This window comes from Pempheris klunzingeri, chromosome 7 (assembly GCF_042242105.1).
Source record: "Pempheris klunzingeri isolate RE-2024b chromosome 7, fPemKlu1.hap1, whole genome shotgun sequence".
NCBI classification, from domain to species: domain Eukaryota; kingdom Metazoa; phylum Chordata; class Actinopteri; order Acropomatiformes; family Pempheridae; genus Pempheris; species Pempheris klunzingeri.
Window position 1 is genome coordinate 26,812,973 of NC_092018.1, and position 27,229 is coordinate 26,840,201.

The window sequence follows — 27,229 nt, forward strand, 5'->3', positions numbered from 1 at the left end:
AGTGTTAAACGTGGCTGTGAGGTAGAGTTAAGGCCGTCCAAACAGGGCTGATTCCCGGTGAAACGGGCCCGGCCGATGAAGATTTTAGAATACGTGCGTGCCAGGCGGCAGAGGATATAATGAGACGGTGAGAGTCTGGCACAGGAGACAGGAGCACTTTGTGATGTTTGATGACTAATTTTTGCCAAACTCAGCACGGCCAAGTGCTCCGTCTAACGTCGAGCTCTCACAGTGAGTGGGAACTTGGCTGAACTTTCCTTTATTACTTGAAAAGTTGATATGAAACAAGGCAGCTCAAGAGTCGCAGCTGTTAATGCTATACAGGACCTGAGAGAGAGATGAGCTGAGGCTGCACTGCTGACACAGATCACAATCTCCTGTGTTTCACTGAAAAGGCCTTTGGCACGATTCAGATTCTACCAAACATATTAGAATGTATAAATGACTGTATCTATTTATTCAAAGTGGATCCTATGAATATTTTTAGAATTCAGCATTAAATGGTGTTGTGGAGACCATGTGGTCGCTGATAGTGATGAACTGAGAATTATCACCAGAACCTTCAGCTCCTCTCGGAGCTTCATCGTTTAGCCGTCAGACACAGTTAGCAGCTAGCTGGTGAACATAGTGGAGCGTTTAGCAGCCACAGAGCCAGATAGTTCCCCCAGGAGGTGGTGGAGACCAAAAACAGAGCTAAAAGTAAATAATTTAAAATCACCGGCTGGTCAAAAACACAGCTGAATGAATGACAGTGTTGAGTAAATTTAAACTTTTTCTGTCCTATAAGAAATATAAACAACATAAACACACGTTAAAGGAATAGTTGAACGTTTTAGTAAATATGCTGATTTACTTTCTAGCTGAGGGTTAGAGATCATTCTGCCAGGGCTAGCTTAGTTTAGCACAACGACTGGAAGACCTCCCAGCACCTAAAGCTCAATAATGAAGACATTTACATGTTGCCAGGCTAACTGTTTCCCCGTTTCCACTCTTCATGCTAAGCTCAGCTAAGTGACTGCTGGCTCTACCACCGGACAGATGTGTGTGTGGCATCATCAGCAGAAAGGTAAAGAAATGCATTTGCTGAAATCTCCAAAATATTCCCTTAAGAGCTGCTACCAAAGTCATTCTAAATACAAAATAACTGCTTCTGAAGATTAAATCATTTATTCTTTGATGCGATAACTGGTTTATTTCACACAGCACATTTTCCAAAACAGCATTTTAGACTGAAACCTGTGATTTAGTAAGTACACTTATGTATAGAGAGAATTTAGTGGATTAATCCCAAGCAGCATTTCACATTTCTGGGCCTCAAACGGAGCTTGTTAGGGTTTCCAGCTGCCATTTCATGCTCCGTTCTCTATGCCATGCAATTACTCTCGTTCCCACCGGAGGTTTGGATTGGGTGGAGCTCAGCAAGGAGTAAGCTCAGGCATTAACTGCTCCTCACTGAGCATAACTTACATAAATACACAAGCGTAGTTCGAACAAAAAAAGCTAAGACACACGCAAACACAGCGCAGCAAAGCACAAAAGAAAATAAACCGTAAAAATAGCTGCTGTGCAGGAAGTGGCATTCCTCAACTGGATAAGATACAAAGAGACACCACCCATAATTTTGTAAGTGATTCACATGTGAAATCGCTCTCTGTAACAATGTCTGTTACATACAGTGAGGCCTCTCACCGATAAACATCAAACTGTCCAAAGGCAAAGAAAACATCTAAGAGGTTTCAAACGACGCCCCTGAAGACATTTTCCTCTTTCATCCATCAAGATAATGCTTTTTATTCAATTTCACAACCTGTAGTGGGGGCACATCAGAGAACATGGCACTATGACTCAAAGAAAGAAAGAATAGAATAAAAGTTTAAATCATCTACTTGACTGAGGAGGTTACAGATTGTCTGTATAGTTACCATATGTTTTATAACAAAAGCTGCCAGGATCACATGTCTGACAGCACACGCCGTGTCTCCACTGCTGGTCTGGCTTGGGAACAACGTGCTGAGACCTGGACAGACAGCAAGCTGTGGGGTCTGTTTGCTTGTGACAACAGAGTCGTTGTGAGGGAAGGCTGGTAATGCCTGGCACTGAGGCTGCGGCCCTGCCACCGGCCACTCAGCAGCTCTCTGCAAGGCCGCCTGCTCTGGGTGGACTTCATTGTGTGGTCAACAGCGCCCTCTGGTGTCAGGAGCCTGCATCATTGGGCAGAATCTGTTCCTCATCCATCCATCCATTCATCCATCCATCCATCCTTCCATCCGTCCATCCATCCTTCCATCCTTCCATTGACCAATTGACCTAATCCCCATGTCTTTGGGCTGCAGGAGGAATCTGGAGCATCTGGAGAATGAAGTCGTTTGTACATGAAAGCACAATTAATGAATGAATTGATTGATTTCCAAGCGGCCACGTTCCAATCAGACATATTAATTCTTACACACCGAGTTTCTCATTTAGTCCATTCATTCATCTAAAATGATTTTAAAGAAGCACCAACGTTACACATGAAAATCAGTTTACATGTCACAGTCTGTGAAAACAGCTGTGTGATGTCATAGGGAACATAACCCTGATGATGTCATCAGGTTATCTCTGATTGGACTGGAGGCTGCTAAATTTTAACATAAGGCTCATGTCACAAACTGGAGGCACAAGTTTGAAAGGCGTAGGTGTTCACCAGGCAGGGAGGGTCAAAACGCGATTGAGTTGCATTATGGGAAATGCAGGATCCTACTAAAAGTCAGGATGTGGACTGTTCCTTTTTCTCCTCAACATAACAGCAGTGCAATACTACATCACTGAAATGCCCTTTGAAAGGCGTCGTTCATCTCCTGTGTCATGAAAATACGAATGTTACCAAACTCTGGGACCCTGCTGTTCGTCTGGTGAGACAAGCATGTGCTTTATTCAGCGTTTGGTATTCAAACCGGCTCCATCAGTAGGGAGTGTTTCTTTTCCTTCGTCTTCTTTAAGAGTCTGCACTTCCATGCTTTGAGAAAGTCTCAGCACCGGTTGCTGTTTAGAAGCTGCCAGAATACAAACGCCCACACACACACACACACACACACACACACACACAGCCACTGAGATATGAATGCACACAAACACACACACACACACACACTTTCCCCTGCATCCTTGTCTGCTCTCATGACTGCAGCAGATTGACATGGCTTCACACCTGATAAGAGCTCTGCAGAACATGGCAGTGCATAATCTTCCATCAGCACTGATGTGAGCCTTTGCCCCCGCGCCTCCTCACCCCTCTCCCCCTCCCTGCTGGTTTAAGGTCTTCTGTGCGTGCTATAGTAAATAATTCACTGTCAGCGACGCTGCCTACAGGTCCTGGTGCGGAGAAAGCAGCCTTGCTCGTCATCCCTGCAGTGTGCACTCTGGCAGCAGCTCCTGAGGGGGAGAGAGACAGAGAGATTGCACAGATCCAGGGAAGCTGCAGAGCACCCACACCCACCGAGGATACACAGGACTACCCTCACTCCCCCTCCTCCCTCCCTTCCTTTCTCTCTCACCCACCCCTTCTGTCTCCCTCTCTCTCTTGCTGCCTCTCTCAACTCTGCGCTCAGCATTAGCAGAACTGCTGGGGTTGTAGGCAGGCTGACCACCACCATCTCAACAAGCCACTTGTCACCGAGGAGGAACTTCGAGAAGCTCACTCACATGGCTCGCCTTTCCTCCCGCCCGGGGATGCTGGGGCTCGGACAGAAATGGGTGAGGCTGATCTGCTTGTCGCTCCTGTGTCTGTGCCTCTGCCTGCCGAGGGAATCAAACGCAAGGCGAGCCCCCAAGATACCCCGCTGTCCTGCGACCTGCTCCTGCACCAAAGACAGTGCCTTCTGCGTGGATACCAAAGCTATCCCCAAGAGCTTCCCCCCTGGAATCATCTCCCTGTGAGTCGCTGCGCTTTACACTCACCAAAAGCATCTTTTCATAACCTGTACGAAGTCTCAGCAGGCTGGTACAGATGGCTACATCACTGATGTCACCCTCCATTATGTAATGATGCGTGAATCCCTACTTGTCTTTTAATTACCTAAAAGTGAATACAGGTATGTTTCCTACTGATGTTTTCTTGATGTCTTTGCATTGGCAGTGAGATGCATACTGCACAACTTTAAGTAATAATAATAATGTCCCTTTAATGTACCATATGCTGAACTTAGTTGAGGGAGCAGAACAATCCGGTCGAGCTCCGGGGAGGAACACTAACAATAGATCCCCTATCTCACTGCTTCTCCTAAGAGATGTAATCTTGAAGAGAGCACAGAGATACGCTCAATAAATTGAGCACATATAATGAAAAGGGAAGCTTAGCACTTGACGGGGGAAGGTTATGTTTTTTCACGAGGTTACAAGGTGCACCCCCCCCGTCGCCCGTGGATTGAATAAGAAGTTTTAACAGTCATGGGAATTCCAGAGCACAGGCTGGTGGAGGTGTCCTCATTTCACAATAGAGAAGAAGAAGTGAAGAAGGAAGTTGCGTGTCCTAGTTTTTAGAAGATTCGTCCCTCCTTGATATTTAAACCGTGAGGACGGTCATGTCCTGAGAGGAGAGGGGCTTCAGACAAAATACAAGTGCCAATGTTGTGTCAAGTGATGATGTTTGTCTGTGCAGGACGATGGTGAACGCAGGCTTTACTACAATCCCAGAGGGAGCTTTCTCACACCTTCACCTACTGCAGTTCCTGTGAGTGTCCCGACCCACATCGGAGCACTTCCACAAGCTTCACACATCATAAACTCTCAATTCTCTGTCTCCGAAAATTTCTCGGCTTCACAGTGAGCCCCATTTGATAAACACAGTCACAACACTCAGCGTCGCACGTATGTTTTCACACAGCCGACGTTGTTGCACATGCAGACATCTTTTGTTTTGCGGTGACAATGGAAGGACGTCAGCTGCTCGAAATGAATGGTTATTGAAAACAGTGGTGACATAGCAGTAATAAGAGTGAAGTGGCTCTGTATCAGTGTCATCACCAATCACCAACTCCCCTCAGCTCTGCTCTGCCGGACAAAGGGCCGCTTATCTGCTCAGATGCAATCATGAGTGTGTGTTCATGTCCGTGTGTGTCTGTGTGTGTGTGTTTGTGTGTTGGTCCACGTGTGCTTGTATAAAATACATTTATGTATTCACATCAGATTGGCTTCATATACTGTGTATGATGTATGTGACTGAGACTGTATTAAGTATTTTTTACGCATGTTATTTAAAAAGCAGCTCTAAATTTGTGCAGAGACACGTGCAAACAGCTCTTTTTAGATATCAAAACAGCAGTGTAGATGCTTCAGTTGGACATGTGCTATGTTATCATTATAACTGGATCCTTATTGCCTCCTTTGTGCAGGCTCTTGAACTCCAACACATTCACCATGATCGCTGATGATGCGTTTGCTGGCCTGTCTCACCTGCAGTACCTGTGAGTGTCTCACCTCAACGTGAACTTCTGCTACTTCAAAAATTATTTTGACCAATCTCTTAACCCGCTGTGTTTTGGTGTAACTCAGCTTGGAAAACACTGTTGAAATGCACGTATACTACTGTACATGTACTGTCAAAAACCCTTTGCTCCAGGAAGTTTTAAAGTAAGACTATGTAACATGCTTATTTATTACAAATAAAAAAGGAAGAAAGTTGAAAGTTTAAATTCATAGGCAGTGAAATGCACTCTTGCCCAGTTCAGTGCACTCAGGGTTTTAGCTGCTGCAGCCTTACTTAGTCTGGTATGACTTAAATAAATACTGTTGTGGAACTCATAACTGTCCCACTATGATGCTAGTTTTAGCTAATATTTTAGCAAAAGTTACACAAGCTCACGTTTAAGGAGACTTTCTTTGTTTTCTTAGACGCACTGCTACTTTTGTGAATAACTGCACTGTGAGATTTCAGGCTTGGGCTCTGCAGTGTGGCAAAGAACTGCCAAAAGTCCAACCGAAAATAAATTCTCCTACGACAGCAGGCACACTGCCTCCATCGGGAGATAAAGCTGAATATGCCATTCTGCGAATTGATGGGTTTTGGAAAGTAGTTAGCTGATGGCTCGGAGTGTGCAGCTCTCCGTGATGGCCATGCCTCAGGCTGCTTGCTGTGTGTGGCTTTGGCTGCAGCCCAGCCATCAGGCCTCTCTGCATCACTGCCACTACGGTCGCTACAGCCTGTGCATGCTAATCAAGTCATATATTTTCATATCCAGCCACCTCCAAAGAGGCCATGCTGTGTGTCCTCGACTATCAATAGACAAAACGTAGACAGGACAGGATCAAATGGCGCTGACACGCAGACCTTTGTAATACTCGCTGCACTTAGTGTCTTATTTTTATCACATCAATCAAAGCCATGAAATGAACTTTTCCCCTTAAGATTCACTGACATGATCTACTGCGGTCTTTAATACACTGATTGTATTAGTCTGTACAATCTATCAAAAACTAAATAAGAACAACTAAATATTCACACGTGTCGTCACATCTGACTCCCTCCTCAAGCTGTAACCCTGTGATTATAAATCCACCACATGCACACTGTGTGCCATTACCCAAAATAATTCCTGCTCACAGTCCCACTCCTGTTGTACCCTGCACTGACAACACAGCCTCCTCCAAACAAGGACGGCATTCTATAACGCTGGCTGAATTTCATCAGTTTGTCATCACCGTGTGACATATGAGTGGTTCGCTCTCTTCTCAGGTTCATTGAGAATAATGACATCCAGGCTCTCTCCAAGTATACCCTCAGAGGACTCAAATCCCTCACTCATCTGTGAGTATTCTGTGGAGCTAATAAGATGGAGAGGCCTTGTCCACCATTTGTCACTTTGCACAGCAATACACACAGAGCAGGGACCATTCCTGTTTATGGATTCTTTCAGATCTCTCTCGAACAACAACCTGCAGCAGCTGCCGAGAGACCTCTTCAAACATCTGGACATCCTCACAGATTTGTAAGTGTGCCTGTCAAACCGTACCGGTAAACTTTTTGCCTTCTTTTCCTTCTCGTTTGGTTCGTTAGATTTGAACGTTTGAGATGTGAACTTGCATATTTTCTCTGTTCCCCATCTGTTACTCAGAGATCTGCGGGGGAACTCTTTCCGCTGTGACTGTAAAATCAAGTGGCTGGTGGACTGGATGGAGAAGACCAACACTTCTGTTCCCGCTATCTACTGTGCCAGCCCCTTCGAATTCCAGGGACGCAGAATCCATGATCTGGCACCACGAGACTTCAACTGCATCAGCGCAGGTTTCACCTCTATTTTCAATGTTTTGCCAAAGGCAGAGCTTCTTGCTTAATGAATATCATAACTCTGTGTTGTTCCCCCACAGATTTTGCTGTTTATGAGACCTTCCCTTTCCACTCTGTGTCTGCGGAGTCCTATGAGTTCAACGGGGATCAGTTTGTGGCCTTCGCTCAGCCTGATTCGGGGTTCTGCACCTTGTATGTATGGGATCATGTGGAGATGGTCTTCAGGACGTTTCACAACATTACCTGTAAGTTTCCAGCTATGACGACACAAAAGCTGCAACATTCTCTCTTTAAATGAATCCTAATGGAGATTCTGCGTATCTCTCTTGAAGCTCGTTCTGCTGTGTACTGCAAACCAGTGGTGATAAACAACAGCCTTTACATGGTCGTGGCCCAACTTTTTGGTGGATCTCATATCTACAAGTAAGGCTCGCAATTTAATCTTGCAAACAGGTGTTTGATTTTTTACCAGCATATTAACAAAATCTTAGAGGAATTGCTTGACATTTTGGGAAAAACTCTTATTCACATTCTTGCCAGGAGTTAGATGAGAGGATCATCTGTAATCGCACATCTGTACCATGAATATGTTGCCGGACACAGCAGATAATTAGCTTAGCTTAGCATAAAGACTGGAAGCAGGGGGGAAGTGCTAGCCTGGCTCTGTCCAAAGGTAACAAAATCTACCTGCAAGCACCTCTCAAGCTAACAGAGCACGGTTTATGGCATGTGGTAACAACATTCTCCTCTGACTCTTGACAAGAAAGCAAATATAGTTCCAAAAATGTCGCACTACTCCTTTAAATGCGCAAAGCTTTAGGATGGAAAACTATGACGACCTTCTTGTTGTCACAGGTGGGAAGAAGACCCGCAGCGCTTTGTAAAGATCCAAGACATTGACACCACTCGCGTGAGGAAGCCCAACTTCGTGGACACCTTCCAGCTGGATGGGGAGTGGTACTTTGTCGTGGCAGACAGCTCCAAGGCCGGCTCCACCAGCATTTATCGCTGGAACAGCAATGGTTTCTACTCCTACCAGTCCCTCCACCCCTGGCATCGGGACACCCATGTGGAGTTCCTTGAGGCTGGGGGAAGGCCTCACCTCATCCTGTCCAGCGCCTCTCAGCCGCCGGTGGTTTACCAGTGGAACCGAAACCAGAGGCAGTTTGCGTTTTCCTCCCAAATCACAGAGCTGGCAGACGTGCAGATGGTCAAGCACTTTTGGGTGAGGAAGGTTCTTTACCTTTGCGTCACACGCTTCATTGGCGACTCCAAGATCCTCCGCTGGGAAGGGCAGCGCTTTGTGGAGATCCAGACTCTTCCTTCTCGGGGCTCAATGTCAGTGTATCCTTTCACAGTGGGCCTCCGCCAGTACCTCATTCTTGGAAGTGATTTCTCCTTCTCCAGAGTATACCTGTGGGATGACCTCACTCAGCGCTTTCAGCCCTTCCAGGAGCTCAACATGAGAGCCCCGCGGGCGTTCAGCTTGGTGTCTGTCGACAACAAGGACATTCTGCTGGCTGCCAGCTTCAAAGGCAACACCCTGGCCTACCAGCACCTGGTGGTGGATCTCAGTGCCAAGTAGACACGGTACAGCCGAGAGCAGAAAGGAGGCATTTCTGAGCATTTATCAACACGTGCCAAATAAACGAAAGACTGCAAAATGTTTAAGCCATGTAATCACAGGTCTGCTGTTTCAGCTGATGTTTTAAGCGAGGCGACTAATTAAATGATTAATCTATTTTTCTGCACTGTCCCTTAACAGCTGAATGAAATGATGTGACAATACGCAGCATTAGCAACATGCCAACATAAGTGTCAAGTCACTGCCGCATCACTGCTTCTCTTCTGCCAACCATATATCTAGGCCATTTATTTTTCAAAAGTATTATATTGTGTACTTTACTAATGGGAAAATGACCTGCATGTGCATTTACTGAATTATTCACTGGATGAGTGGATGCATTAACTGACTGTAAAACTATGAAGATTTTCTAAGTTACACGGTGTAGTTTATCTGTGTAGCATTTTGCATGACGCCACACAAATGATATAACTATGTAAACCAAGCAATACTTACCACTGCAATACTTTAAATCCTTGATCGTGTTTATCTTTATGTACGAGACACCGTTGAACCTGTGTAGGATTTAATGTTCGTTCTGCAATAATAACACAGGATCAGAGCCGGCCTGAGGCATGAGCAAACTAAGTGAGGGGCCCCAAAATTGGCTGAAAATGTGAACCAACTTAAGCACTAATTGTTTGTTTGCTTTCTTTAAGTTTTTTTTTTTCCTTTAGGACATGATGATTTTTGTTATAGTACCCAAATCCCAAAAAATGTCTCCTCAGTTCAAGACAGAAGTATTTTTTGGAGATGTGGGAAACAGGAGAACATTTGCAAAACTGTGGATTATAACTAATAACCAATTTGAGAGAGAACATTCAGATTGGGGGATTTGTGGGAGCTGTAACAGGATGAGGAAGCTATAAAAATCTAATCCTATCCTATGTTTTAATGTGCAGTCACAGACTGTGTTGAACTGTTGCTGTGTACATTTGCACATGGAGGGGTGGGCGGGAAGGGGGTAGCCTATAATTAAATTGAGCTTATGGTGCCTAAAAAGTCCCGTGTGTTATGTCTTATGTGGTTGCATTTGCTTTTCAAAAACCATGACGACAACAAAAACACAACTCCTGCAGCCAGCAGCAGTTTGTCTTGTATTACAGTGCAAAAGAGAGCTGGGACCACACTGGAGATCAGTCAGATCCAGAGGATGCTTGTTACCCTTTGGCCTGTACAGTACACAACAAATGAAAAAAAAAAATCAAATTGTGTGATTCACATTTAAATAGTTACAGTAGTAGTTACAAATCAGAAAATGGGCGAAAACTCAAATTAAAAATACTTTTAATTTGCATGTGTTCTGGGCAGAGATGCGCACAGAGGGCGCAAACACAAAGCTTGTGAGCAAAGCTTTAGGTGCGCTTGCTTTCTGTTTTTAGAACATCTGCGTGGGTGGAAATAACTGCATTTGCCCTTCGGGAGACATAACACCGCCCGCTCGCACGGTTCTGAGTCTTAAAACGAGCCCGCTCACATGTTGTTGTTGTTGATATGTGAAGCGTTAGCTCGCGTTAGCCACATTTTATGCACCATGGTGAAGTGAGGGGTCGCTTTGACAGCTGGCAGCGACATGTGAGCCACAGCTCTGGTTTTCCCTTTTAGCAGACGATATTTTAGCAGACTGGTAACTTCACGTTGAGTGCTTGTTTCTGGTCAGAGTGAAGGAGGCTAGCTGTAGTTAGCCCAACGTTAACTTGGTGCTAAACTAGCTAACGGTAGCCGCGTGAGCTGTCCACACAAGCGACCGAATAAAAGGCTTCAGCTTCAGTCCAGACTCGTGTGCTGTAAATGTCTAACTCCAGAGAAATGAGTCTCACACCTGAGTGGGACGACGACGAGCGGATGAATTTCATGTTCTCCGACTTTAAGGAGAACCGGGACGTCAACACGACGGACTGGGACAGTAAGATGGACTTCTGGACGGCGGTGGTTGTGAAAAGCTGCAGGGACCAGGGCACCGTGTGCTTCACCCTGCACGAGCTCAACCAGACCTTTAGGAGGAAGGAGAAGTCCCCGCTGGGCTTGGCGACTGTCATCCAGTCCATGGCCAGGTGAGTGCCACCACGTCCGCCCCGTCTCCGCAGACAGGTCCCCTCTCCACAGACAGGTCCCGTCTCTGCACAGACAGGTCCCGTCTCTGCAGACAGGTCCTCTCTCTGCAGACAGGTCCAATCTCTGCAGACAGGTCCTCTCTCTGCAGACAGGTCCCGACTCTGCAGACAGGTCCCCTCTCTGCAGACAGGTCCCCTCTCTGCAGACAGGTCCCCTCTCTGCAGACAGGTCCCCTCTCTGCAGACAGGTCCCGACTCTGCAGACAGGTCCCGACTCTGCAGACAGGTCCCCTCTCTGCAGACAGGTCCCGACTCTGCACAGACAGGTCCCCTCTCTGCAGACAGGTCCCGTCTCTGCAGACAGGTCCTCTCTCTGCAGACAGGTCCCCTCTCTGCAGACAGGTCCCGTCTCTGCAGACAGGTCCTCTCTCTGCAGACGGGTCCAATCTCTGCAGACAGGTCCTCTCTCTGCAGACAGGTCCCGACTCTGCAGACAGGTCCCCTCTCTGCAGACAGGTCCCCTCTCTGCAGACAGGTCCCCTCTCTGCAGACAGGTCCCGACTCTGCAGACAGGTCCCGACTCTGCAGACAGGTCCCCTCTCTGCAGACAGGTCCCGACTCTGCACAGACAGGTCCCCTCTCTGCAGACAGGTCCCGTCTCTGCAGACAGGTCCTCTCTCTGCAGACAGGTCCCCTCTCTGCAGACAGGTCCCGACTCTGCAGACAGGTCCCGACTCTGCAGACAGGTCCTCTCTCTGCAGACAGGTCCCCTCTCTGCAGACAGGTCCCGACTCTGCAGACAGGTCCCGACTCTGCAGACAGGTCCCCTCTCTGCAGACAGGTCCTCTCTCTGCAGACAGGTCCCGACTCTGCAGACAGGTCCCCTCTCTGCAGACAGGTCCCCTCTCCGCAGACAGGTCCCCTCTCCGCAGACAGGTCCCCTCTCTTCAGACAGGTCCCCTCTCCGCAGACAGGTCCCCTCTCCGCAGACAGGTCCCGTCTCTCTGGCTCGCTCTGATTCTGTTGTGTGTGTTTGAACTCCTGTCAGATGTATGAAGATCCAGAGGGAGTCCGAGTTTGCTGCCAATGTGGACTGTGGCTGGCTGTCCTGGGGTGTCGGCCTGCTGCTGGTGAAGCCTCTGAAATGGACCTTCTACACCCTCCTGGGAAGCAGCCGGGTGCCTTTGGAGGAGTCCTTCGTTGTTATTGAACTAGTGAAGGTTTGACAAACTGTGACTTGTCTGTCATGATGTGATTCAGAGGCACTACAATGCAGAATTAACACAACTTGACTTGGGACACCCTAAATTGTGTCAGGTTTTTATTGCACTTGATCGGCTAAGTTAAATATAGTGTGCATCTGAACAAAAACTGAACTACCTGGTGTGTTTGAACACTTGCAACCATGCTGACTGGTTTCTTTTTCCCCGTCTGCGGTACTCCAGTCAAAGAGTAAAGGTTATTATGGCAGCTGCTAGATAATACTGAGGTTAATTATCTTTTGCCTTCCAGGAGAAAGCAGCAGAATTACTCAGGGTGTACCGGAGCAGTGAATTAGCAAGCAGCCCCATCCTGTCATTTCAGGAGCTCTGCTCTCTCTCCTCTGACGTCTGCGCCGATGAGGGCACCCTGTGCATGGCGCTCCTGCAGCTGCAGAGGGACAAGCAAGTGATGGTTTCATTGCACGAAGGCGAGAAGGTAAAGTGTGACCCACTGTTCCACAAACTGTTCATTAAAAGTCATTGGTGGCATTTTTGTCTTTGCAAGACAGTTTATCCTCTGACTGCTTGTTCAACGCTGCCTCTGTCTTTATGTGTCTTCATTACAGATTGTTAAGTTTTGTCAGCCTGGGCAGGATCGCGTCTCCCCGGTTACTGATGTTGATATCGGCATCTACCAGCTGCAGCGCAGCGAGAAGCTGCTGGGAGAGCGGATGGAGAAACTGGGCCATGAGGCTGACAAGTACATCAACTCAAATATGAGCTTAAAGTAGCAGCAGAGTTAGTATTAGAGTTAGTATGAGTGTAATTTCAATATAAAAGTCTGGTGGGCAAGTCAGTCCACCTGGGCAAAGAGACTTGTACTATTATTTTAGGCAGGTACATTCATTGTATGTCATTAAGTGAGGATTATCTTTGTGAAATAACCAGTGCTGTGTGTTCAACTTGATGCTTTAGCCCTTTCTTTCCCAGCTATTGGACTGATTCAGTTGAGTCAGAAGCTTTTTATTTAAATGCAGACTTCCTTTGATTGTTGCTAAAGCTGCTTTGCATTATCTAAGCACAGGTGCAAAGAGGAAGCAAGGGTCCTCCTCCAGGAAGGGAAGAAATCACAGGTATTCATCAGTCAGCAGCACAATGCCGGTTAATTGTACCCTCACACATGTGATCACCCAGTGTTCAGTGGTGATATTCCTCGTCTACCACACAGGCTCTGAGGTGTTTGAGAGCCCGCAAGAGGGTAGAAAAGAGAGCAGACAGCTTGTTTGCCAAACTGGAGTCCATCAGAGGAATCCTGGATAGAATCGCCCAGTCACAGACCGACAAGATGGTAAAGAGGCGGAACGAACGTCAGCAGTCTGTCTGTGCAGCTGTCTGTGGCCAAGTTCATCAGTGTGCTGAACATGTTTGTAGGTGATGCAGGCGTATCAGGCCGGTGTGGCAGCACTGAGGCTCTCTCTGAAGGACGTGACTGTGGAACGTGCAGAGAACCTTGTGGATCAAATCCAGGAGGTAGATTTGTTTTTTTATTTATTTGAAGACAATGAATTGTGTATTTTATTGGTTGAATCTGAATCTGAATATTTTCTATGATTCAACTAGTTATGTGACACTCAAGATGAGGTGAACCAAACTATCTCCAGCGGCGTGACCAGCGCAGGTACACCACACTGTCGGTGCCATGATGTGTCTGTGATGTGTTGTATGTGTGAATATCAAGGAGATCTAAGTGAGATGTGTGTTTCACAGACGAGGACATGGACGAGTTGGAGGCGGAACTGAAGACTTTGTTGGACGAGTCAAAGCCGGATTCCTTCCCAGGTTTACCTGAGGTTCCCACAAATGGTCTGCGCCCCCCCGGGGAGCCGAGCCTGCCAGCTAACGACCTGCTCAGCTCTCTGCCTGCCGTTCCGCTCGGCCACTTGCCTATAACCGACGAGCAGCTGGAGAAAGAACTGAATCAGTTGACCCTTACAGATTCAGGTTAGCGCTCTCAGATGTTTTTCCCCTTTTGGACTGTAATGTAAATGTTGTGTAGTAACGCACGGTTGCCTCTCTGTCTGTCTGTCTCTGTCAGGCTTTCAGCAGAAGAAAATAACTTCGCCAGCCAAGAGGTTAGAGCCAGCACAGTGAGGGGAAACATGGCAAGTCTGAAGCTCTGCATCAACATATCAAACCGTATCTCTTAAAAATGTTCTGTGTGAGTTCATATAAGTTCAAAAACAAATACGTAAAACTAAAGCAATCAAAGTGAAATCATTAAAGCTTGTAAAATCATCATCAGGATGAAACCAGGCACTTTCCTTCATTTATGGAAAATACACATGCCTTTACTGTGGAGGCATGCCAAGAAGGATTTTTAAAGATGTTTTTTCCTTTTATAAGTTAGTGCGCCTTTCAACTTGAAAGCTTTGAAATCTGCTCTGCCAACAGGATCTGAAGGCTCTCAAGTCAAAAGCGAACATTTTAACAGTTTAAAAAATGCTCTTTGGTATGCCGCCACTAGGAATGCTTTTAATTTCGTGGTATTTTTGAGAAGAGAGCGAACAAGTATATTTGTCGTGTGTAGTGTGATGGTTGATGTCTCATACTGTCCCTCATTGGCGGTCTTGTAAAGTGTATTAAGTGGCCTTTTTGAACTGTAAATATGAAACTTAAAGTAAAGAGAGTATTATGTCAAATGATTTATTACAACCATGCATATATTTAGTCTCACTGCGACATACCTTTGAGGACTGAGAAGCCTACTTTAAGTGAGTCTAACCAAATATGTTTCTCAAAATAAAATTTATTTTAATGACTGTCTGTAGCGGCGTTTTTATGTCTGTCAGGAAGTGGAGACAGAGCTGAGGAGGAACTACAGCCTTTCCACAACCTTTGTGTGTGATTGAATTGAACTTGTTCCACTGGAGCAAACCCAGGCAGACTGTGTGGAGGAATGTCACGAAGATCCATCAGCAGCAGGTAGTTAAGCTCATGAAAACGATGGAAAACATGATTTGATTCCCAACAAGCAAAAATGAGTCTGTGTTTTGAGCATCCTGGCGTTATGACACAGTGAACTTATTTTGAATATTGAATTTTTTAACCTTTAGAGAGGAACATTTGCACCATATGAATTCAGATCATTTCAGAGACTTCAACACGGCTCGCCTTTTAATAACTCGTGACGATCAGTGGTTGATTTAAAAAAAAAAAAAACTAAAACTCTGACAGAAATGTAAACAGAATTTTCAATACGTCCAATCGTTGAAGCAGTTTTGAACTGAAGTGCCTGGTATGTGCACTGATTTGGCCACCAGGGGCCACTTTTAGTTGGTTTTTAGTTTACTGGTGATTTTACTCAAAATATGAGCAGTTCAAGTTCAAGCAGGTATCACACATACATAGTTATACATTTGCCTTGTATGTATAGAGAAAATGTAAAAATAAATTCTATGTTATTGGCACTAATATAAAAAAATCCCAGGACATACTTGTAGCAGAGCAGAGGCCAGATTCATTTTCAGGAAATACCTGTTTCATCATTAAATGCAGATTACTAAATACTGGAAGTGAAGTGTGCTTTGGAGTAACAAAGGAATAAAAACACATTTATTGATGCCAGGGGACAAATTCACATTAGGGACAATATTGTGTCAAAATCCTTGTCTCGAGATTTGAAGTGTTACTATCAAAAGCCCTTTTCCTTTAAACCCCTAAATGCCTCTTTAGCAGTTATTGTAACGCGTTAACATGAAGTCTGTTGTAGTTTTTGAAGGATCTGCAGAGTCTCACTGTTGTTTTAACAACCAGATTATCAGTCCTGGCTCTGGTAGAGCCACAGGAGAGTCCTTAGTGAGTGACGGACACCAAGGACTCTCCTTAGTGTTGTGGTGTTGGTATGGATACTGGTAGTAAGTCCATTAACTTCCATCACTCAGCTTGTACTGCGATTCAACGAGGACACCGAGTGGACAACTGGCTGAACTACAAACACACTGGTGTTAGCGCACACAGCGTTTCCAGTGAGATTCACATGAGCACACTCCTCAGAGTCAGTGTACCATAATGTTATTAATATCATACTGAATAGCTGTTGGTGCAGACAGGTGATCCTTAGCTCCCTATGACTGCTGCTCCCTTCCTTGATTAGTTCTATTGTGCACTTGGACTCGACTTCCAACCCATCCAGTCGTACACAGCCTGGTATCAATAACTAATCATACTGTCAATCGCAGGGCACGACAGGGCACTGAATGCTTTAATGAGTCTGAAGATGATGTCAGTCACATGCTGTGACCTGTACGAGCACCAGATCTCAACCCAACTGAACACGTATGGGCGGTTTTAAGCCGACATGTTGAGCAGTGCTCTCCCTGTAATATGTAATGTCTTTAATTTGTCACCCATCTGTACAAACAGAAACCAAGTGACCACATCAAAAAAAGCATTGCTTTATTGTACTGATTTATACGTATACTTCAGGGACAAGTGATATTAACGTGAAAAGCAGGTTATTGAGTGATTATAATTACCGTCATGTTGGTGCAGTGAGTACCGTCAGTATCTGAGGTGCTGTTGTGTTCTCTATTAAACAATAAATAAAAAAAAAAAAAAAAGAATTCATTACAAATGTACAGCCTTTATAAAGTACAGTTGGTAATATCATAAAATCCTAGTACAGCAGTCAAAAATGCCCTTGTATCACAAATTAAATCAATGGATTTTGTTTAAGCCAAAAGCCAAAAGTCTTTCAATGGCTTTCTTTGTAACATACACTCTTTCTCACACACACACTCACACACACATACATTACGCCCTGTTCACCATCATATCATACTGCATTTACACATGGGCACTGCTGCTGTTTCTGCCAATCAGCAAAATAAAGGTGAAACCAGAGCGCTCTCACCTGTCACCAGCAAAATCCAAATGCACATTATGCAGCTCGTACTTACAGTAACACTATTATACTGATATAGAAGATGAAAGACATTCGGGGAGTATTAGTTTCATAACTTCAGTTCTACCCTATGTAGCTGCAGACGTCTTCTTATATAGTTTGTTGATATGTCCAGACTATTGTTGAGAGGAGAGGATGGAGCAGACAGAGATATGTAAAGGTGACTAGTATCCATGACTACACTACACAGCTTGTGTATGGTTGAACCGGTCAAGCAGGCACTGATGCAGATATTTGGCTGAGAATCTGTTGTATGCACCACATGAGACAGAGTGAAGTGAAGGTCTAAGCAAAAAGTCAAGACGTGTATAATACAAGATCTCATTGGGTTGTAAATAAGAAAGATTTGGCATGCTTTATAGTACTCATTTTCCAATGTATATTAAGAAAAACAAAAGTCTTTAATGAATACAATGTAAAATCATAACTTTGTTTTTTTTTTCCTTTTCCATATTGCAGTGTTGCGTCACAAGCAGGCTACACAGTGGGTCAGGCCCTTTCCTGCTCTTGCAGTGTAGTGTGTTTACAGTAGATGTGTGTGTGCATCGATGTGCGTTAACATTGCAGTGTTAAACTGTCCTGTCGGCCCCCGAGCGCTTCCGAACAACCTTCTCCTCGTTGACCTGGTCCACCGCCAGTGTCTCCAGCTCAGCTTGCGGTGGGGCCAGGGGAGGGGTGCCGTGCGGGATGCGGTGCGCCACACCTACGTGAGCCCTGTACTGACGGTCCCGAGCGGGGCTGTGCCGGGGGCTGGCCGTGGCACCCAGGGGAGCAACAGGGGAGCGCTCAGAAGCAATAGGAGGGATAACGGCTGGCCGTTCTCGTACCACCTGCGGTTCCGGAGAGTCTCTCCCAGCCTGCAGGAAGGGCGTAGGGTCGGGCATGGCGTCTACTGTCTCCCGCAGGACCAGCCTTCTACCGTCTGGGCCGAGTCGATACACCTCCGTCAGCTCCGGGTGAAGAGGCTGAGAGAGACTCTTCTTCATGCGGCGCCGTGGTGTTTCAGGCTGCCTGTCCTTGGCCGGAGGAGGCGTGGGCTTGTATGAGGTGACTGGACTGACGTTGGGGCTGGCCTCAGACGAACTGCCGGCTAAAAGCTTCTTCTTGGTGGCGTGAAGCTGTGACGTGAGGTAAGCAATGGTGCTCGCTCTCTGCTCCAGCTCCCCCGACAAAACAGCCAGCTTGTGGCTTTTCATCTTGAGCTCCTCCAGGTACTTCTTTTCCCTCTCCTTAATGGTGTTTTCCAGGACAGAGATCATGGCGTTCTTCTGCTCAAGGTCCCTGAGCAGCTCAGTGTTCTCCTCCTCCTTCTTCTTCAGCTGGGCCTCCAGCTCCTCACATCTCCTCTGCAGCTCTCTGCATCGAACCTCGCTGCTGTCTGCACACAGTAAGAAAAGAGTTCAAACAGCAGACTGTGTGCACAGATGCATTATGTGAAGTAATCAGCAACAATACACAAATAAGTGCACATGAGAAATACACACCCAGAGACATAAATACCCCCAGAACAGACCAATCATTAGTGCATTAGGTGCAGACACTGACTATGGACAGTCTGTCAGCTGACAGAGACGGTATGATCCTATGGAGACTCATCTGCAGTGAGCAGAGAGGTCCAATTTCACATTACAGCTCTGGTAGATGGCAAGGGCACCGCTCTCCTCTGACCTTCATCACTGCTGCCGCCACCCTTCCCCGCCCCACCCACGTCCACGCTAGGTAAGTGTGCAAATGAGGTGGGCTAAAATTAAGCCCTGTATTATGTATATAAATGTGTGTCTATCATAAAGTTTTTGATATCTAGTTTACATTCACATTTGCTAAACCCAGTCCCCCATCAAGCACAGGGATGGATACAAAGATGTTGTTTTCCCTTAATTGTTTGAAGGGGGGGCTGGTACATTTTCACCCCACATGGAACAGCTGAGCCCAGCTGCACTAAGCAGGTTGCAGGCTGTGCATTAGCGCTGGGACAGATAATCTCATTTCCTGCACTCCAATCTCTGAGATGTCCACCACTAACATGATAGTGCTGCTAACTGGAGGCCCGGACAATATCGCCCTGATCTGGGCCAGCCATGGTAAAAAGCCTACGTGTTGTGATCCTGCCGTGATCCATGAGGCATGTTGAGATGCAACACGCTTCATGTTCAGTTCCACACATCAGTGGGGCCATCAACAGCCTGTAAATAGCTTTAACTGTATGCAGTATGGGGGCCCCTCTGACTGTACTATGCTGTACTTCAAGCCAGAAGTAAGACAGAAGAGCCGGGCCTGAATCAGACCAGTGTTGTGACTGCATGTCATGACCATGGTAACGTGGGGGGAGGGGCAGCTGGCAATGAGCACTGGGAACTCTAATGAACAGCAGGGAGTCCCACAATGCAATGCTTCCTGGGTGGGACTATGTTACCAGGAAACAGACAGAGCCCTCTGCTCTCATGCCTGTGCCCTGAGACAGAACTCTATTTCAACAGAAAACACAGATTTATAGCCTTCACTGTTGTCGAGCCCTTCTGCTGCTGCCGCCGTGCACTTTTGCATCACTTGTTTAAAAATAACACTGTACTTTGAGATGTTACTATACTAATATCATTACTAAAAACCAGGTGGAAAAAATAAACCCTTGTTTCTTTGTTAATCTAACAGCTCATTTAACTGCTCTTGTAAGAGTAGTCCTCATGTCTCATGTCATTCAGCATTAATTCTGGATGAAACCACAAACAAAGGGCTCACACTCACAGTGGAGAATGTCACCAGTAATTAGACTTCTGCAGCAAATTAACACTGATGTTAACTAATGGCATCAGACATTGAATGCCAGTGATAAAACTGATTTGCGTGTATGCTACACAGAACAACAGAGGCTTACCTGAGGGATCAGAGCTTCTCACAGTGAGCTCATATGTCAGGTCTGTGAAAAAAAGCAGAGGGTTACTCAAATGTCTGCATCACACGAGGTTGCAAAAGAGCAGCTATCAAACAGCATGCTGCTCACACGGACTAACCAGCAGCGATGCATGTTTGGGGTAAACATGTCAGTGTTTTCCATATGCCAGAGTATTACTTTAACAAGATTAGTGAGGGTTCTGCATCAGCTTTAGTGGCAGGTTAGACAAGGATATGGGAAATCAGGGCTAAAGCATACTCTGTCCTGCTTTCCCCAGCGACTACCTTTACATCCTCCCTTGTGGGAGAGTTTATCTGTTCCTGTTGGCAGGCTCAATACAGGTTATGCTGTATTGTATTGCTCCAGTGCAGGGTGTACACACTAATGCTTGAGTGCATTTCCCATAAGTCATCACATTCTCTCTAAGCGGTTTAATAGTGGCACCACAGCATCTTGTTGACTCTTGGTCCCAAATATCCATTAGTTTGTGTATCTGTCCTAGTGGATTCAAGGACACTGGGATCATTGCTCATATTTATTGTTTACTTTGCTGTTTTCATCTGCTTGCGCGATACATCCTCTGAGAAGATCTTTGATGAGTGGGATTTACCCAGCGGCGTGGCGAGAAGAGAGGCAGGTGGCTACCTGTGGCCGTGCTCACCTGTGCATTGCTGTTGTAACCTGCGGATCTCTGCGTGTAGCCCCTTCAACGTGTTGGCATGGTCCTGCTGGAGGAAGAGCAGGTTTTTCTGTGCACTGTGCAGCTGATTTTCCAGTGTAACATTTGCTGATGCCATGACTGATTGTGTTCAGACACACACCAGCCTTACTACCTGCATATACAGGTGACAGAAAACCAGCAGAGACAGAGGAAAAACAGAGAGAGAAGGAGAAGACGTTAAACTAAAGTCTGGCAAACGGGCCTTTAGTTAATTCTCATCCTTTCGCTCATAAACATCTGGGCTTAGAGATGCGCTCCAACTTTCTCCGTCTGCCAACTGCCCGAGACAATCTGCTTTAGATGACGTATCGAACTAATCACCATTGAACAGCACCATCAAATCCATTCATACTGGAGGCCAGTGAAGTGTAAAAACTGTAACCCAGTTACTGGCATTAAAGCGGCAAATTCTAAAATTTGTCTTAAAAAAATTAGATCCTGTGGTACAGCTTCTCCTCACTTTGTACGTTAATAAATACAACAGATGACAGGAATGACATCTCGATGTATTCTCTTTGGATGTCTATTCAGTATTATGGTCAATAACAAGAAAACTACAAGGGAAGGCATGTTTACTGACATCACCATGACACTGGGTGTGGCATAAAGGCTGCCCGTCTGAAGCATTCCCCTTCCTTCCCTGCCTTGCCCCACCTTTCTCCTCTCTCCCTTCACTGGACGTCCTTGTCTCCAGAGCCAAGCCACAGAGAGAGAGAAACGATCACTCAGTCCTAACATCTCCACCCTCTGCCCGACAACTGTACTGGGCTGAGAGCTGAGAGCACATTGATTCCTGCAACACCCCTCCTGAGTGCAGAGAAAGCCTCTCCCTGCTTCAATAAAACATCCCAGAGCTTCTCACTGTTACATCATCTGCTCACTAACATAAATAATATATCCCGTGACACCGTGCTGGACACACTCCCCGGTTTCAGTAGGTACACGTGTGATTTTTTTTCATGGCTTAAGGAAGAAAAGGAAAGCATGTGATAATCAAAACACAAACGGCTAATCGCAAATGGAGCCAGTTGTGTGTCATGAAGGCTGAAGAGATAATCTATTATTGATGAGTAATGAGGAGTCCTTCCGGTAAACCCTGCGCTGCAAGCATATCTCTCATCCCAGCTCTTTCCTAGAATAGCTTGGATTTTCAAAGACATGACCTCATCCAACGTCAAAACATGGCTTGTGCCATGACATGGAGGTGACGGTGATACACCAGACTATAGGAGTACAGGACTTAAGTGAATTGAACTTTATCTCTCTTTGCTCAGACACAATGTAGGGCCAAATGCCAGTCTAGCAGTAACTATGCCTGCTTTAGAAAACCAAGATTAATGTCAAACCAGTGTGATGTTTTTCTTTTCCTAATACACGAACCAGCATTTCCCCATACAGAGTACATAAATAATCAATGAACTGCAGCAGCATGAAACATTAGCTAGTAGCTACCATCCTCAGCCACAACACGAGCTTAGCAGCCACTCATCTTCCTGTCATGAAGCTGTTTCTTTGCACAGAGGTGCAGTCTTCATTTTTTGGTTTTGACAGTGTGGGCTACTGCTTTTCTTCTCACATCACTAATTTGTGTAGTACTGCTTCCACATAGCTATGATGGAGGAAACTCCAACACCTAAACGTCTATTAGATCACCAGCAACAATAATGATAGTGCAGCTAAATGTTACAAAACAGTATAGTCATTAAAACGCTGCCTAAAGGTTTAACAGGATATAAGATGCGTGCTAGCTGTGAGGGAAGCTTAATACTTTCCACGGCACTTTGAATTTCAGCACCTGCATTGCGGACAGCACCCGGAGCCCACACTTGACATCAAACCACTGCTGGTCCCAGCACCGACTGCCAGGGGATCATCACCTCACACAAACATTATTGTCAAGCTTCACACTGCGATATCATTCAAGAGGTGACCTTGTTTGTCATTATCAAACAAAACGATAGTGGTCGTAAGCTGACGAGCGGTGCCTGTGAACGACTTCAAAACATCTCACTTTCCTCGCTGTTTTATGACCTGATGTGCTGTAGGATGCCATCACTGCATTTCCTACGGTCATCACAAAGGCTGTCCTTGCAGCTAATGTTATGTACTGCTGCTGTCCAGGGAGGAGCTGTCCACTTTGTCCAGGAACCGCAAACAAGCTAGCGCTCATACGTGCTATTCCTCTGTTGTAGGTTGAAAACGCCACACAGAACCCCCTTTACAACCCAACCTAAATAATGCCCTGCTACACACAAAAGAAAATATGCCAATCGTAGAATATGAACAATGTTTTCTTAGCATGGTGGAGGTGATCTGGTAAATTCGGCATACGTTGTGTCCACCAAACAGGACTTGATTTTAATAAATGCTTAGGGTTTAGCAACAATGAGCACATATTAGCGGCTGCCAGCCTATTTTTTATACAAGTATTCTTTTGACGAAGAAAAAACAGGAATAACGGGCAAACCGTTTATGGGGGTTAAAATGTCAATGAAGTCAGCCTGCTTGGGGTAATTAAATATACGCAAAATAAGCTGTATTGCTCATGTAGAAGAACAGAGTGATATCAAAATAACGAAATTTAAAAATACGTTTGAATGAAACAATATCCTCATTCGGAGGAAGTACGTGTGAGGCTTTAATTGTGCTAGCCTAGCTGAACAGCTAACGAGGCTACAGCAGCACATTATCCCATTGAGAGCTTACCTTATGACTATAAATACGCGGTCGTCGAATCTTGTAAAATGTTGTAAATTGCGGTTGAGCAGACTAGCCACGGCGGCTAAGTGCGTTGTGCCTTGCGGGGCATGTCGGTGATGCTGTCAGGGGCTCGCCTAGGTCGGGTGAGAGGGGAGGGCGGCTGTGTCAGTTCCCTATCATCTCCCGGAGCTACAAGACAAAATAAAGCGATGCATCATGGGAAACCAGGGGAAACGCTAACGAGCCTTAAAACACTCAAAACCAAGATTATTCCCATGCAGGCCATTCAATATTATCAATTCGAACCTCATTTTGAATTTATAAATGTATAACATGAGGACAAATACAAGTTTTACCAACCTTATATGACATGAAAGGGTGAAGGAGCCGTTGTCGGGGACGTACTACAGTTTTGAGTCACCAGCGTCATTACCATAGCAACAGAATCTGTCACCTGTTCTGTGGTGATGCATTCGCGCCCTCTAGTGACAGCGTCGGAAAAAGGAGTTACTGGTGCAAGCGAGATATCTAATCATCTCGTGGTCCGAACTGCACTGGGTTTAGGTGTTGGTGGGTGTGTTACATGCCCATCATGTGCCAAACTGCCCGAGTGAAGCGAATTAATGAGAATAGATGAAAGCTGCTGGCCAGGGTACAGCTGGTCGACAGCAGAGGGGAGTGTTGCCCTTCAGTGACAGATTAGGGATACTACAACAGCATACTGGGATCACTCATTAACATGCTACTATTTTTTAATCACTTGCCTTATTATCTTCGCCATTGCTTAATTCTCTCGTGTCTGAAACATGTGTGTGACCATAATAGAATTTATCTTATCTATCTTATTATAATAACACAATTAGACATTAAGGAACACATGCAAATGGTGGGCTGAGCTATATAATAGCTTAAAGTACAATGTGCAGTTTGCCATTTCATCCCTTTTGCCTAAATCTTTATTTGACTCCTTGGGTATTCTTGTGCATGCTGCTGCAGAGCTACTCGTCCCTTTAAGCTATTTTTAACCATACATGTAGATATTATTGAGATAAAGACATAGATATAGGTAGATAGGTAGATAGACTGATGCACCCCCATGTGGCTATTCAATTGTATATGCATCTATACGAATTGGCCACAACCTTGTTAATGTCAGATGACAGACTGCAACGAGTATTTGTGTGGAAATGTTTAAATATAGGCAAAAAGTATGGCGTCAAATGTATTTTAGAGATTGAATTTAAATGTGTTTGATATGAGAAGTCTTACCAGAGCACTGTCTGTTGGTGTGGAACAGAAGTGGCTGTAGTTAATGAATAAACCAGAGGGTAATAAATTAAGAACCTTATCAAACAAAACATTATGACCAGCATATTTTTTCAGGACAGCATCAGCATCAAAGTGCATTTGCCAAATTTGGGTGTGGTGTTGCTCCCTTAGTGAGAGAAACACGTAGAAACTGGTAGATATGCCTCAAGTGATTAGGGCTTCTGTGCTTCTATGTAATAATGAATCCATTAAGTCATTATCTATATGTCCATATACAGTATGTTTTTTACACTAGTATGTTTGATGGAACTCTAAGTGAAGTATTCGTGTAGCACCTTTCTAGTCATTTCAACTACTACCAGCGCTTTTTTACATTACATCCTCATTCATCCATTCACATATCATTCATACATGGAGGAGACACACACATTCACACAGTTGGGGTTCAGTGTCTTGCCCAAGGACTTACAGACATGCAGAAGGTCGGGGGATCGAACCCCTGACCTTCTACTTGGTGGACATATCTGAGCCACAGCCGTGTGTGTGTGTGTGTGGAATCACAGCATCACTTTTTATGTATGTTCATTACAGTATATACATTTGATTTGTTAAAATGTAGTAATAATAAATCATACTATTTACAGCTCCCCATGCACTTTTCCAGAGCAATAATTAAATTTTATCCAGTAATAGGTGATATCAGCACTCTTGACTCTGAGTTTCCTAGTCTGAGGTATGAAAACTAGGGAAACAGTAGCCTTTTCATACTGACCCATAATACCACCTTAAATTATTTCTGGCGAAAGAAATTCCTCAGTGACACAGCTACTGCGTAAAATGATACAAACCAAAAACAAAAGCATCAGTTTTCATTCCCAACCTGAAAAAGAGTCTCACATGTAAAAAGAAAATATCTTGTGGAATAAATGGAATTATTGTCCACCGTCAGAAATGTTGTTTTTCTGAAGCAGCCTTTAATCTCTCCCTGGCTTAGGCATGTTTGCGATAGGGATTAAATTCTTCTCATTTCTTTATGTTTAGTGTTTCTGGCACACTTCCCGCTTGCCTGCAGAAAGAGACTGGTTGAGGAGAAGGTAAGTTATCCTCGCCTCGGCAAAAGTGATGTGAAAAATAACTCCCCAACAGAGACCCCTACCTTCCCTATGATTTGTTTAACTTGCACACTTCTAGAGATCTCCATATATCGTAACAGGTAGTAAAGTAGCTCACTGAGAGAAATCAACCAAATAAAACAAGCAGGACTTTGGACTCCTCCTGTGACTCTAACCAGCTTACAGTTGTTGTTTTTTTGGCCTTTGCCTGCGGGTGATCCGGTGCTGGGAAGGATCCAGCTGAGAAATGCCCCTCGTGCAGGCTGACCAAAGCCTCTCTCCAACCTGAGGCACCCACAGTGGGATTTCCTTTAACAATCTAGCAGGCCTCATAAATGTGTCTGTGATTTACAGCCTAGCACGTCCGTAGATTGATATTCTGTTTTTTATGAAGCAACGGGGGAAATACATTCTTTCAAACACAGCCATGCACTCAAAAATGCTCCAAGTGATGCCATACAGACGTTGGCGTGGGTGCTGGATACGCGCCCAAAACGTCATAAGTTATACCGCTGGAAAAGTAATAAGAGTCAACTATTAATCTTTTGTTACAACTTCTGGCCATCAGTGACACACCAGTGAGTGTAGAAAAACTAATTTATATCATTTTTGAATGTGTCTCATTGGTATAGTTGCTGGATTGTGAACAGATAGTGCAGGTCCTTGTCAAATCTGAGCACATGGCAGCCAGTCTCAAATGGCACTGTTTTACTGCCCCTGCTCTGACAAGCAGCCAATACCAACACTTCTCAGGTTGTAATAGTTTTACAGTTATTATATTGAGGTTGGCAAGACAAAATGCCTCTAAAACTCTGAAAACCTAATTTAATTTTCCGAGACCTTTTTTTTTTTTTATTTGTCTGTGCAAAGAAAGTCGCTTGCCAGTTGAACTGAATGTGTCATTTATGTTAAAACTTCAAAGTAAGCCACTCACAGTGTGATGACACTAACTTATTTCCACTTAAGCGTGCATTTAATCCTGGATACAATCTGGATTCATAATGTGGCACACAAATGGGCTTTTTTTAACCCTACTTTTATCATCATTTTAGATAGTTTGCCACCATAAGACTCCTTTAATCTACTAGACAATACAGGCAAGTAAGCATACATGCTCATACCATCATCTCCATTACACACACAAACACAAGGGTACAGCCTTTCTCAGAGGGCTGCCCATCATATTTTAGCCAGATGTTGAGTCTATATCAGACATTTGAATCTCTTCTCTGTCAAATGGACCCTGAGACTTTTGTATTTTGATTTGCTTTGTGCTTGTGTGGTATGGAACGCATTTGTCCTTTCAAGCCCTTACTTAGTATCTACAGTATGAATGGCAGTAGCATCTGGACTTTATATGAGACCATTTGAAAATAAAGGGGCCAGAATATGTGAAATGCACACTTAAAGTAAAGGTTATTTCAACAGCA

At 45.0% G+C, this 27,229-nt stretch overlaps 3 protein-coding genes across 3 annotated transcripts; 2 read left to right on the top strand and 1 right to left on the bottom strand.

The window, feature by feature from the left end:
- Positions 1 to 3,670: 3,670 nt before the first annotated feature.
- lgi3 (leucine-rich repeat LGI family, member 3) lies at positions 3,671 to 8,849 on the top strand. The gene is made up of 9 exons (XM_070834041.1): positions 3,671 to 3,914; positions 4,640 to 4,711; positions 5,373 to 5,444; positions 6,713 to 6,784; positions 6,894 to 6,965; positions 7,092 to 7,261; positions 7,345 to 7,509; positions 7,597 to 7,687; positions 8,120 to 8,849. The coding sequence occupies exons 1-9, from the start codon at positions 3,685 to 3,687 to the stop codon at positions 8,847 to 8,849; spliced, it is 1,674 nt and encodes a 557-aa protein (XP_070690142.1). The 5' UTR covers positions 3,671 to 3,684.
- Positions 8,850 to 10,389: 1,540 nt separating this feature from the next.
- Positions 10,390 to 14,963, top strand: chmp7 (charged multivesicular body protein 7). The gene is made up of 10 exons (XM_070834350.1): positions 10,390 to 10,942; positions 11,991 to 12,162; positions 12,455 to 12,640; positions 12,771 to 12,904; positions 13,229 to 13,277; positions 13,373 to 13,492; positions 13,576 to 13,674; positions 13,765 to 13,822; positions 13,912 to 14,145; positions 14,240 to 14,963. The coding sequence occupies exons 1-10, from the start codon at positions 10,680 to 10,682 to the stop codon at positions 14,293 to 14,295; spliced, it is 1,371 nt and encodes a 456-aa protein (XP_070690451.1). The 5' UTR covers positions 10,390 to 10,679; the 3' UTR covers positions 14,296 to 14,963.
- A 2,713-nt stretch (positions 14,964 to 17,676) lies between these two features.
- On the bottom strand, positions 17,677 to 26,044 carry ccdc92 (coiled-coil domain containing 92). Its single transcript, XM_070834497.1, has 4 exons — positions 25,984 to 26,044; positions 20,659 to 20,830; positions 19,980 to 20,021; positions 17,677 to 18,485 (listed from the first exon to the last, which is right to left on the bottom strand). The coding sequence occupies exons 2-4, from the start codon at positions 20,792 to 20,794 to the stop codon at positions 17,677 to 17,679; spliced, it is 987 nt and encodes a 328-aa protein (XP_070690598.1). The 5' UTR covers positions 20,795 to 20,830; positions 25,984 to 26,044.
- Positions 26,045 to 27,229: the final 1,185 nt, after the last annotated feature.